We start from the raw sequence: 13,885 nt of genomic DNA, 5'->3' as shown, positions 1-13,885 counted from the left end.
TTCTTCCATTTAAGAATGATGGAGGCCACAGTGGTCTTGGGGACCTTCAATGCTGCAAAAAAAATTGGTACCCTTCCCCAGATCTGTGCCTCAACACAGTCCTGTCACGGAGCTCTACGGAAAATTCCTTCAACCTCATGGCTTGGTATTTGCTCTGACATGCACTGTCAACTGTGGGACCTTATATAGACAGGTGTGTGCCTTTCCAAATCATGTCCAATCAATTGAATTTACAACAGGTGGACTCCAATCTAGTTGTAGAAACATCTCAAGGATGATCAATGGAAACAGGATGGACCTGAGCCCAATTTCGAGTTTCATAGCAAAGGGTCTGAATACTTGTAGTTACGTTTTCGCTTTGTCATTATGGGGTATTGTGTGTAGATGAATGAGGATTTTATTTTTAATCCATTTTAGAAAAAGGCTGTAACCCAACAAAGTGTGGAAAGGTAAAGGGGTCTGAATACTTTCTGAATGCACTGTACACATCACTTCTTGTTGGCACTAGTGCACTTACTGTAAATCCCCCTGGAATGGAAATGAAATCCAATGAGTCAGACGCTGTGATTATAAACCCTCTCCAAGTGCTCTTCTGAAGCGTTTCACTGGAATCTCTTCTCTCTGTGCTCTCACGGAAGCTATAAGGGTGACAGAGGCAACCATTGTGTGGCTGTTGTGCTTACTCCTCTCCTCTGTGAACTGTAACAGGTGTAATAGCGGGGTCGCTGTTTGGGATGCTGCTGCGGTATGTTTCTATTACAGACCCCAACACCCTGATGCTGGTGTCCTTTCCTGGAGACATCCTCATGAGGATGCTGAAGATGCTCATCTTGCCCCTCATCATCTCCAGCCTCATCACAGGTACACTGTTGTAATACACAGCACACACACACACACACACCCAGACACACAGTCTTATACAGCTAACCTTGTGGGGACACACAATTCCATCCCATTCAAAATTCTATTTTCCCTAACCCCTAACCCTAAACCTAACCCTAACCCTAACCCGTACTCTTACCCTTACCCTAACCATAACCCTAACCTTAACCTTAACCTTAACCCTAACCTTAACCCAAAAACCTTTACCTTAAACCTGACCCTAACTCCTAATTCTAACCCTAAAACTAACCCTAGCCCCAAACCCTTAATGTAATTCTAACCATAGCACTAATTCTAACCTTAACCCTAAACCCCCTAGAAATAGCATTTGACCTCGTGGGGACTAACAGAATGTCCCCAGGTGGTCAACTTTGTGTTTGTTTACTATTCCTGTTGGGACTTCTGGTCCCCACAAGAGTAGTTAAACACGTCCACACACACACACACACACACACACACACACACACACACACACACACACACACACACACACACACACACACACACACGCAGGTGGAATGTGCCCTGCTCATCAGCTTGTCTCTCTCCCTCCCAGGTCTGGCTGGTCTGGATGCTCGTTCCAGTGGGAGGATGGGGTCCAGGGCCATGGTCTACTACATGTCCACTACGGTCATAGCTGCCATCCTGGGGGTCATCCTGGTCCTGGGGATCCACCCGGGAAACCCCAAACTCAGGAGCAGTCAGGAGCAGGACACGGCCCCCAAGAACCAGGAGGTCAGCAGTCTGGACGCCTTCCTGGACCTCATCAGGAACCTGTTCCCTGAAAACCTGGTGCAGGCCTGCTTCCAACAGGTAGGACCCAGACCCAGAACTAGAACTGGACCCAGACGCAGAACTAAACCCTGACCCCATCAAACAGTGGATGTTCAGTTGTTATTGTGAGATTTGGACCTTATCAAAGCCTGGCTTTAATGACCAGCATTGGGAATGTGTGGCTTATGGGGCAGTTGATTGTTACAGTGCCTTCAGAAAGTATTACATCCCTTGACTTTTCCCACATTTTCTTGTGTTAAAAAGTGGGATTAAAATTGATTTAATTGTCTTTTTTTGTCAACGATCTACACTAAATACTCTGTCATGTCAAACTGGAAGAAAAATTCTAACATTTGTAAAATATTTGTGAAACCAAACAGTAATATATCTTTGATTAGAAAAGTACTCAACCCCATTACATGTTAGAGTCCCCTTTGGCAGCGATTACAAGTCTGAGTCTTTCTGGGTAAGTCTGTAAGAGCTTTGGATTGTACAATATTTGCACATTATTCTTTTTTAAATTCTTCAAGCTCTGTCAAAACTGTAACTAGGCCACTCAGGAACATTCAACGTCATCTTGGTAAGCAACTCCAGTGGCCTTGTGTTTTAGGTTATTGTCCTGCTGAAAGGTGAATTTGTCTCCCAGTGTCTGTTGGAAAGCAGACGGAACCAGGTTTTCCTCTAGGATTTTGCCTGTGCTTAGCTCTATTCCGTTTCTTTTTATCCTAAAAAAACTCCCTAGTCATTGCCGATCACAAGTATACCCATAACATGATGCAGCCACCGCCATGCTTGAAAATATGAAGAGTGATACTCAGTGATGTGTTCTGTTGGATTTGCCCCAAACATAAAACTTTGTATTCAGGACATAAAGGTAATTTCTTTGCCACATTTTTTTGTAGTTTTACTTTAGTGCCTTACTGCAAACATGATGCATATTTTGGAATATTTGTATTCTGTCAGGCTTTCTTCTTTTCACTCTGTTAATTAGGTTAGTATTGTGGTGTAACTACAATGTTGTTGATCCATCCTCAGTTTTCTCCTATCACAGCTCATAAACTCTGTAACTGTTTTAAATAGGTGCCCTTCTTTTCGAGGCATTGGAAAACCTGATCTTTATGGTTGAATCTGAGTCCATGCAACTTATTGTGTGACTTACTAAGCAAATTTTGACTTTTTAATTTATTTAGGCTTGCCATAACAAAGGGGTTGAATACTTATTGACTCAACACATTTCAGCTTTTCATTTGTAATTAATATGTAAAAATTCCTAAAATATAATTCCACTTTGACATTATGGGTTATTGTTTGTAGGCCAGTGACCAAAAATCTCTATCTAATCCATTTTAAGTTCAGGCTGTAACACAACAATATGTGGAAGAAGTTAAGGGGAGCAAATACTTTGACGGGACTGTATATGCACAAACTAGTTCATCAAAAGGAATGGCTTACGTTATCATGGAAGTAGAGTTTTGCTTTAGAGTAGAGAAGACATTAGTACTATATAGGTGGAGAACATTGAACAGAACAACATGAATTGGGGTATTTACAGTACTATATAGGTGGAGAACATTGAACAGAACAACATGAATTGGGGTATTTGCAGTACTATATAGGTGGAGAACATTGAACAGAACAACATGAATTGGGGTATTTACAGTACTATATAGGTGGAGAACATTGAACAGAACAACATGAATTGGGGTATTTACAGTACTATATAGGTGGAGAACATTGAACAGAACAACATGAATTGGGGTATTTACAGTACTATATAGGTAGAGAAGATTGAACAGAACAACATGAATTGGGGTATTTACAGTACTATATAGGTAGAGAACATTGAACAGAACAACATGAATTGGGGTATTTACAGTACTATATAGGTGGAGAACATTGAACAGAACAACATGAATTGGGGTATTTACAGTACTATATAGGTAGAGAACATTGAACAGAACAACATGAATTGGGGTATTTACAGTACTATATAGGTGGAGAACATTGAACAGAACAACATGAATTGGGGTATTTACAGTACTATATAGGTGGAGAACATTGAACAGAACAACATGAATTGGGGTATTTACAGTACTATATAGGTGGAGAACATTGAACAGAACAACATGAATTGGGGTATTTACAGTACTATATAGGTAGAGATCATTGAACAGAACAACATGAATTGGGGTATTTACAGTACTATATAGGTAGAGAACATTGAACAGAACAACATGAATTGGGGTATTTACAGTACTATATAGGTGGAGAACATTGAACAGAACAACATGAATTGGGGTATTTACAGTACTATATAGGTAGAGAACATTGAACTTAACAACATGAATTGGGGTATTTACAGTACTATATAGGTGGAGAACATTGAACAGAACAACATGAATTGGGGTATTTACAGTACTATATAGGTAGAGAACATTGAACAGAAATGCAGCTAGAACCTTAACGTCCCAGGCGCTCCATATTATGATCCTTCCATTTCCCAGAAAAGGATGACTCTGCAGACCAACACATGTGTGTGGTGTTAGCTGTGCAGATCCTAATTCCCTCTCTTTATTCCAAGCTTTTGTTGTTGCATTGGACATTTGATGTCTCCCTCTGAACATCTTTCCCCTTGTATTGACCAATAGCTGTTCTTGTGTTGACATTTACATTTGACATTTGGGGAATTTATCAGAGGCTGTTGTCCAGCGTGACTTACAGTTCATGTATTTATCTTAAGATAGCTAGGTGAGACAACCACACATCATAGTTGTAGTGAGAACAGTTTTCCTCTGAAGAAATCAGCAAAGTCAGTGCTAGTAGGAAAAGTGCAGGTTTTTATTTTTTATTTTTAGGGGCGAGGACGGAGGGAATGAGACGGAGATGTCTTATTTAAGATACTCTTTGAAGAGGTAGGGTTTCAGACGTTTTTGGAAGATGAGCAGGGACTCTGCTGTCCTAGCATCAAGGGGACATGATCCTGTACCTAGGTGGCTGACCACAGGACAGAACAGGAGAGGACAGGACAGAACAGGAGAGGACAGGAGAGGACAGGAGAGGACAGGACAGGACAGGACAGGACAGGAGAGGAGAGGACAGGAGAGGACAGGAGAGGACAGGAGAGGACAGGAGAGAACAGGAGAGGACAGGAGAGGACAGGAGAGGACAGGAGAGAACAGGAGAGGACAGGAGAGGACAGGAGAGGACAGGAGAGAACAGGAGAGAACAGGAGAGGACAGGAGAGAACAGGAGAGGACAGGAGAGGACAGGAGAGGAAGGAGAGAACAGGAGAGGACAGGAGAGGACAGGAGAGGACAGGAGAGGACAGGAGAGAACAGGAGAGGACAGGAGAGAACAGGAGAGAACAGGAGAGGACAGGAGAGGACAGGAGAGGACAGGAGAGAACAGGAGAGGACAGGAGACTACAGGACAGGATCGGGCAGGACAAGACTGTGATTTATAAAGCAACACTGCCTGGCAGATATGATTGCTGTTAATCCAAGCAGTCGGATCATTTTTAAGCGATAATCCAGACCTCAATCATGTCGCAGCAGTTGCCTTCTTTTGTCCAAATCCTGTGTTTTTTCTCTCTCTCTCCTTATCGCTCTCGTTCTCTCTCTTTCATGCGCGTGTGTCTGAATGATTAGAAATACTCTGTGTTAGACTGGGTGAGGGTCAGACCTTCTGTTGGTGCTAATCTCTTTACAGCTCCGTTGGGTTGTCTTCATTTACTACAGTAAGGCATCTGCCTAGTGTGACTGTGTGTGTGTGTGTGTGTGAGTGTATGTGTGTGTGCTTGTGTGCTTGTGTGAGTGAGTGTGTGTGTGTGTGTGTGCATGTGTGTGTGTGTGCTGTTCAGCCCTGGGCTTATAAGGATCCTTTCTCTCGTTGTGTGCTGTCACTGCGTTTGTCTTCGTCAGAGATTAATTGATATTGTAATTGCTTTTGCAGATCAGCCAAGAAATTGCATGACGATCCCCAGCCCCCTTTTCCATATTTCCTCTTCTCTCTCTCTCTCCCTCTCTCTTTCTCTCTCTCTCTTTCTCTCTCTCTCTCTCTCCCTCTCTCTCTCTCTCTCTCTCTCTCTCTCCCTCTCTCTCTCCCTCTCTCTCTCCCTCCCCCTCTCTTCTTCTCTGTCTGCATAAACATCTCTCTCTTTCTGGTGGTTGCTCTCTCTCTCTCTATTCTCCACCACCCTCTCTACCCCACCTCTCTTTCTCTCTATTCTCCACCACCCTCTCTACCCCACCTCTCTTTCTCTCTATTCTCCACCACCCTCTCTACCCCACCTCTCTCTCTCTCTCTATTCTCCACCACCCTCTCTACCCCACCTCTCTTTCTCTCTATTCTCCACCACCCTCTCTACCCCACCTCTCTCTCTCTCTATTCTCCACCACCCTCTCTACCCCACCTCTCTTTCTCTCTATTCTCCACCCCACTCTCTACCCCACCTCTCTCTCTTTCTCTCTATTCTCCACCCCCTCTCCACCCCACCTCTCTCTCTCTCTCTCTCTCTCTCTCTCTCTCCTCTTTCTCTCTCTCACTCTCTCTCTATTGTCCACCCCCTCTCTACCCACCTCTCTCTTTCTCTCTATTCTCCACCCCCTTCTCCACCGCACCTCTCTCTCTTTCTCTCTATTCTCCACCCCCCTCTCCACTGCACCTCTCTCTCTCCCTCTCTCTTTTCTCCACCCCCCTCTCTACCCCACCTCTCTCTCTCCCTCTCTCTTTTCTCCACCCCCCTCTCTACCCCACCTCTCTCTCTCCCTCTCTCTTTTCTCCACCCCCCTCTCTACCCCACCTCTCTCTCTCTCTCTCTCTTTTCTCCACCCCCCTCTCTACCCCACCTCTCTCTCTCTCTCTCTATTCTCCACCCCCTCTCCACTGCACCTCTCTCTCTCCCTCTCTCTATTCTCCACCCCCTCTCCACCCCACCTCTCTTTCTCTCGCTCTCTATTCCCCCTCCCCCTCTCCACCCCACCTCTCTCTCTCTATTCTCCACCCCACCTCTCTCTCTTCAGGTTCAAACAGTAGCAAAGAAAGTGTCAGTGATGCCCCCGAACCAGACAGAACCTGTCATAGTCAGCAAGAAGAAACTGGAGTTCAAATGGGGCATGAATGTTCTGGGTGAGAGAATGCTATGGTTCTTTCCTCTCTATTCACTGAGGGGGCAACAATGTCCTGTTCGGTTCAACTCTCTTTCTGTTGATTGGACGGAATATTATTATGTCTATTTCCTTTTGTTTCATTGGTTTAGTTATATTCATCATATATTCATCATTCATGTTGAGAGAGCACATTGGTTCTTTATGAACAGATGATTTAATGTTGTAATGATGTTTTCTGAAGGTTTAATTGGGTTCTTCATCACATTTGGAATGTGCATGGGGAAGATGGGAGAGAAGGGGAAGCTTATGTCAGAGTTCTTCAACATCCTCAACGAGATCATCATGAAGATGGTGGGCATGATCATGTGGTACGTGTCTCTCTGTGTCTTCCTGTCTGTGTCTTCCTGTCTGTGTCCCTGTCTGTGTCCTTGTCTGTGTCTCTCTCTGTGTCCATGTCTGTGTCCCTGTCTGTGTCCTCCTGTCTGTGTCACTATATGTGTCTTCCTGTCTGTGTCCCTATCTGTGTCCCTGTCTGTGTCCTCCTGTCTGTGTCCCCCTATCTGTGTCCTCCTGTCTGTGTCTTCCTGTCTGTGTCACTGTCTGTGTCTTTCTGTCTGTGTCCCTGTCTGTGTCTTCCTGTCTGTTTCTTCCTGTCTGTGTCCCTGTCTGTGTCTACCTGTCTGTGTCCCTGTCTGTGTCTACCTGTCTGTGTCCCTGTCTGTGTACCTGTCTGGTTCCCTGTCTGTGTCTTCCTGTCTGTGTCCCTGTCTGTGTCCCACTCTGTATCCCTGTCTGTGTCCCTGTCTCTGTCTTCCTGTCTGTGTCCCAGTCTGTGTCCTCTTGTCTGTGTCCCTGTCTATCTTCCTGCCTGTGTCCCTGTCTGTGTCGTCCTGTCTGTATCCCTGTCTGTGTCTTCCTGTCTGTGTCCCAGTCTGTGTCCTCTTGTCTGTGTCCCTGTCTATCTTCCTGCCTGTGTCCCTGTCTGTGTCGTCCTGTCTGTATCCCTGTCTGTGTCCCACTCTGTATCCCTGTCTGTGTCCCTGTCTCTGTCTTCCTGTCTGTGTCCCAGTCTGTGTCCTCTTGTCTGTGTCCCTGTCTATCTTCCTGTCTGTGTCCCTGTCTGTGTCGTCCTGTCTGTATCCCTGTCTGTGTCGTCCTGTCTGTGTCCCAGTCTGTGTCCTCTTGTCTGTGTCCCTGTCTATCTTCCTGCCTGTGTCCCTGTCTGTGTCGTCCTGTCTGTATCCCTGTCTGTGTCTTTCTGTCTGTGTCCCTGTCTGTGTCTCTGTATGGGTCTGTTTTCCTCCAGTGGAACAATGGCTGCAGTGCTGAAAAACATTCTAAAGACAGTGATGAATTCACTGACAGTGATGAATAAGGGGAGGACTGCGTACATGAGAAAAATGGTGGGAACCGGGACCAGGGGCAGAGAGAGGATTGGAAAGGGGAGAAATATAGGGAGAAGAATTCCCTAAGACATGACAGTGTGTGGAATGCTGAGGACTAGCAGGAGTGGGAGCAGAGCAGAAGCCTTTCTGGTTCCCAGGGGGGAGAGGGTGAAACAGGTCCAGAACGTAATGGATCCACAGACAGGAAAGGAGCCACTAGCTGCTCAGCAGGCCAGCACAAATCAGAGCGCAGACAGACTGATGCAGGGCGGGACAGAGGGACGTGGTGAGATCCATGTCCTTGGAGAGCGATGAAAGCCTTGATGCTTTGCAGGACAGTAACAGACAGTCCAGTAGCACTGAAAGATCAAGGGAAAAGAGAGAGAAGGGGGAGAGACAGAGAGACTTCACACGACACTGGCCAATACCACTGAGAGAGAGAAAAACACACATCCTCTCTCTCTCTCTCTCTCTCTCTCTCTCTCTCTCTCTCTCTCTCTCTCTCTCCCTCTCCACCAAAAAGAAGCACATACTCGGGGGACATCTTGATGTGCAGCACATTTTCCAAGGGAACTGTGTTCTCCATACCACAAACCCAACGTAAATCACCCATTTTACACACTAAACACATGACTCACTACTAGGCCTACAGAGCTGGCCAAACAAACCGACATGTATATACAAATAACATGTCATACACAGTACACTAAACACACTGGTCACACATAGTACACTAAACACACTGGTAATACACAGTATACTAACTACTCTACCAAACAACTCTGGCTAAATGCCATCTTCCTCACAGATCAACACACAGTACATCCCTTACACCTCAGATGCTAAGCTTGTGTTGCTGTGACCTATGACCCGCCCAGCTGTGGTTATCACCTAGTCCCACTGCCTCTTCAGTATTGATGCCATCGGTGGAGTGTGTCTCAATAGTCTAAAGTGGCTTCCTCTCCCCATATATTTTCCTACACCTGGAAAATTCTGGAAGAAGCCTCCTCATTAGCAATGTTGTGTCTCCAGGTACTCTCCAGTTGGTATCGCCTCTCTGATCTCAGGGAAGATAGCAGCCATCGGGGACCTGGAGGTGGTGGCTAGACAGCTGGGCATGTACATGGTGACAGTCATAGTGGGCCTAATGATCCACGGGGGCATTATCCTGCCACTCATCTTCTTCTCCATCACAAGGAAGAGCCCCTTCACCTTCTACTCTGGGATCTTCCAGGCCTGGATCACTGCCCTGGGCACCGCCAGCAGGTAGGGGAGGAACACTCTAAGGGGGATTGGGTGTGTGTATGGGGGGGGTGTATATACTATGTTTAGATCATTTGTGCTGGTGTGTATTTTCAGAGCTGCAGAGCCAACTGTGCATGAATCTGGGTGATCACAGACCAGCTCTGTCAGACAGACAGGCAGGCAGGCAGGCAGGCAGGCAGACAGACAGACAGACAGACAGACAGACAGACAGACAGACAGACAGACAGACAGACAGACAGACAGACAGACAGACAGACAGACAGACAGACAGACAGACAGACAGACAGGCAGGCAGGCAGGCAGGCAGGCAGACAGACAGACAGACATGTTTCCGCTGCTTCTGAATCTGTCGTGCTGCTCAAACCAACTGTCATTTTGACGCATTAGGGAGGCTTTACAGAATAATAGTAATCCTATCAACTTTCTCTAATTATATTATGACCTGGGCTTAGCTTAGGCTCAAATCAAATTCCTGCAATTCACATGTTGGATTGTAAAATACACTTGCTGTTATGATAATGCTGTTAGATTTCACCCCTTCTCTCCCCCTCTCTGTCCCCCTCCCCTCTTTTTTAACTCTCACTTTGTACTCTCACCCTCCCTCTCCCTCTCCCTCCCTCACAATTTCTGTCATTATTTTCTTTCTCAATACTTCTCTCTCTCTATAACATCTTTATACCATCTCTCCCCATTTTTATTTTCTTCCCTATATCTCTCTCTACTTGTCTATATCCCTTTATCTCTCTCTACCTGTCTATATCCCTTTATCTCTCTCTACCTGTCTATATCCCTTTATCTCTCTCTACCTGTCTATATCCCTTTATCTCTCTCTACCTGTCTATATCCCTTTATCTCTCTCTACTTGTCTATATCCCTTTATCTCTCTCTACTTGTCTATATCCCTTTATCTCTCTCTACCTGTCTATATCCCTTTATCTCTCTCTACCTGTCTATATCCCTTTATCTCTCTCTACTTGTCTATATCCCTTTATCTCTCTCTACTTGTCTATATCCCTTTATCTCTCTCTACCTGTCTATATCCCTTTATCTCTCTCTACCTGTCTATATCCCTTTATCTCTCTCTACGTGTCTATATCCCTTTCTTACCCACTCTCTCCTTCTCTCAGTGCGGGAACGTTACCTGTCACATTTCGCTGTCTGGAGGAGAATCTGAAGATCGATAAGCGCGTGACGCGTTTCGTGCTGCCCATCGGAGCCACCATCAACATGGACGGGACAGCCCTGTACGAGGCGGTGGCAGCCATCTTCATCGCTCAGATGAACGACATCAACCTGGACGCAGGACAGATCGTTACCGTCAGGTAGGCCTCTTCTTTACCACTAACAACCCTGGCTCAGGGGGTTTCTCAGGATACTTTTGTGTTGAGGTGTGTTACCTGGGTGTAATATATTATGCTTTTAGGTATAGTACTAAAGTGTAGTGATGGTTTTAAGGTTGTCATGCTCTGTATGTATGTAAGAGAAAGCTGTGTCACTTCCTCCATGGGTTTTTGTACCTTGAAATAGTCATCTAACTGTAGGTTTACTGTATGTATCAGTTGTGGTTGCTGATGACTTTTATGAGTCACATGCTAATGCATTCTGTGGTGACAATGTCTTGGAATGAGAAACGTGTGTGTAACGTCAATTCCCTCTTCTCCTTCCTCTCCCTCACTCCTTCCTTCCCCTCCTCTCCTCTCAGTATGACAGCCACCCTGGCCAGCGTGGGAGCGGCCAGTATTCCCAGCGCAGGCCTGGTCACCATGCTGTTGATCCTTACAGCTGTGGGCCTGCCCACCCAGGACATCAGCCTGCTCATCGCTGTCGACTGGCTGCTGTGAGTCACATACACACAATCACTGTGATGTTACACTTCAGATACTCTGGTCTTTGTTTTCAACAACATGATGACATTAGACTACAATGATTCAATGTTGCTGATTATCTCTCTGAATGAAAAGTAGGGTACGTCAAGCTCTGTCAAAATGCAACGCATATTGTCAACTGTAAAGGGTAGAGTGGTACTTAGCTGTAGATGGCATTGCTATTGTTGGCATCTACTCGTCCATGAGAGCTCATCCATGAGAGCTTGTAGTGTACCTGTAACACAGCGATCAGTCATGGCTGACTCCAGCATTGTCTGTCTGTTGGGTCAGTGACAGAATGCGTACCTCAATCAACGTGGTGGGCGACTCGTTTGGTGCTGGGATTGTGGACCACCTGTCCAGGGCAGAGCTAGCTGAGATTGACGCGGAGCTCCTCTCCCCTGAGGATGAGGAGTTTATCCCCCCGCCCCCTGTCCTCACCGAGATAGACCTGGTGGACCCCAAGAGACCCCCCGAGTTACCCCCACGCTCCCCCCGCCCGCCCAAACTCAACCACCATGGCCACTCCAACCTGTCACAGATCTACTCCATCACCAACTCTCCCCGCTCCGTCCGCTCTCCGTCCCCCCGTTCTGTCCGCTCTCCCTCCCCGCGCTCCAACTGTTCCCACTCCCACTCCCCACGGCCCTCTGCCTTCCGTACCCACTCCCCACGCATCCTCCGCAGAACAGAGCCTGGCTACTGCGCCCTGCCAAGCCACGACAACCAGGTAGGCTGGCTTCCCATTGACTTACTGCAGGGTTACAGATACCACTAGTCCTAGGGCTCAATCCTAACTTCTTGTTTATCATGTATTGATATCAATGGAATATTTGTGTGAACGTTTGAGTTGGATGGTCCTTTGATGGCCTGTTTCTGACTCTATTTCTCTTTGTCTTCCCAGATCCCCACACTCCCTCGCTCCCACAGAGAGAGAGACAGAGGGGATAGAGACAGAGGGGATAGAGACAGAAGGGAAAGAGACAGGGAAAGAGACAGGGAAAGAGACAGAGAGAGAGGTAGAGGAAGAGAGAGGGAGAGACTGCGGGGGCGAGACAGCGACCGATATCAGAGCGAGACAGAGGAAGAGGAGGAGAGGGATAGGGTGCTGGATGAGGGGAGTGAAGGAGAAGAGAGTGACGACACTGCTTACGACCGCAGGAACACCATCCTGCCCTGCGACCTGCCCTGATTGGGACGCCTCTATGAAAACACTTCTGTTTTACCACAGTTTTACTACACTTCCCCCAATTTACCGCACTCTACCACCTAGTACCACTGTGGTGTTTTAGATAGAGGTCTGGGTTGGTGGATGCAGAGCTCTACAAAATGGTTACTATTTAGCAGTTGTCTGATTTGAGTCCTGTTTGACATGATCAGGGATCAAGAAGCTTGCTTTGAGCGATGACGATATTTGTGTTGCTATGGCAACACCCTTTAATAATCTTTTAAAGTAGAGCCCATGCCCTAACTTTTGCGCTCCAGTGTGCTGCAGAAGGGAGCTTTAACTTAGTGTTGTGTCCTCTGTCAACCCAGCTCTATTCTCTGATAATCACTGTGTTGTTCTAATCATTTCAGCCAGCCAGTTCCTCAACCTTATCCTCCACCCTCTAGCGTGGCTGAGAGAGATGCTGTACTGAGATCTTGGTGTTCAGTGTCAGTTAACGCACAATCAGAAATGTTCTCTTCTCAACTTCCAAAAGGTCACGTGTAGAACGTCATCCATCTCCAGCTGTACTGTATAGAACGATTCAACAAATAAATACTAATTCTACTTATGTGTAAGTTAAAATGTGAGATAAACTTGCGTGTAGCAACTATATGTAATTAAAGGTAACAAACACACTGTAGTCAAATTATTTTTATACTATTCTACCTCCTCTCTCCCTCTTCTCTTCCTCTCCTTGTCCTCTACAAACTCAACACTTCACTTGACTTTACCTCAACTTGTACCTCTACTTGTCCTGAAATGACAATCATAATACAGTTATTGTTGTTAATATTGTTATTTCTCAGTATTAATGTACGGTTAGTCATTTTTTGTCATTGTCTGGTGTCTGAAATGATGGTTGTTAATATTTTTATAAAACATTTCCAGCACAACAGTCTGTCAGTCTGTGTTGCACAGCAGTCTGTTTTCAGTTTGGTTAATCTATTAATTTACTTGTTGTTTCATTACTTTTGTACTTTAATTATTTATTGGTTAATTAAGAGATATTCTCATTGGTTCAGTCATATTGATTTGTTTTCCTCTGTCCCTCTGAAATGCCTTTCGTAGAAGGTCATTACTGCCTACCCAAATCCTTCAGTCTTAACGCAGGTTTGCAGATCCAGGTTGTGTGTATATTGTATGTAATAAAATCTTAGAGATTTATTAAAATTACAATTACAAAGATTTGGTTATTTCTGTACCTTGTGTAAAAACTGTGTACAGATTTGTTCTACAAAAAATATTTTGTGACTAAAGACAAGGATATTACTGGACGTTCAAGTTGCAACTGACACACCAAACCTCGAACACACACACACACACACACACACACACACACACACACACACACACACACACACACACACACACACACACACACACACACACACACAC

At 45.6% G+C, this 13,885-nt stretch overlaps 1 protein-coding gene across 4 annotated transcripts in view; it reads left to right on the top strand.

Moving 5' to 3' along the window:
* LOC115171477 (excitatory amino acid transporter 2) overlaps nucleotides 1-13,675 on the top strand; it is a 31,948-nt gene extending 18,273 nt beyond the window's left edge. For 2 of the 4 annotated variants that reach the window (XM_029728314.1, XM_029728315.1), the window contains exons 3-11: nucleotides 709-861; nucleotides 1,439-1,695; nucleotides 6,678-6,783; nucleotides 7,006-7,132; nucleotides 9,182-9,415; nucleotides 10,543-10,737; nucleotides 11,118-11,252; nucleotides 11,572-12,010; nucleotides 12,185-12,472. In XM_029728314.1, coding sequence (XP_029584174.1) covers nucleotides 709-861; nucleotides 1,439-1,695; nucleotides 6,678-6,783; nucleotides 7,006-7,132; nucleotides 9,182-9,415; nucleotides 10,543-10,737; nucleotides 11,118-11,252; nucleotides 11,572-12,010; nucleotides 12,185-12,472 — 1,934 coding nt within the window. Of the gene's footprint in view, nucleotides 1-708; nucleotides 862-1,438; nucleotides 1,696-6,677; nucleotides 6,784-7,005; nucleotides 7,133-9,181; nucleotides 9,416-10,542; nucleotides 10,738-11,117; nucleotides 11,253-11,571; nucleotides 12,011-12,184 lie in introns of all 4 variants that reach the window. The other 2 variants (XM_029728313.1, XM_029728316.1) reach the window with 2 other exon arrangements.
* Nucleotides 13,676-13,885: the final 210 nt, after the last annotated feature.

The sequence above is a fragment of the Salmo trutta genome, chromosome 32 (genome assembly GCF_901001165.1).
Source record: "Salmo trutta chromosome 32, fSalTru1.1, whole genome shotgun sequence".
NCBI classification, from domain to species: domain Eukaryota; kingdom Metazoa; phylum Chordata; class Actinopteri; order Salmoniformes; family Salmonidae; genus Salmo; species Salmo trutta.
This window is presented reverse-complemented; position numbering and strand designations above follow the sequence as displayed.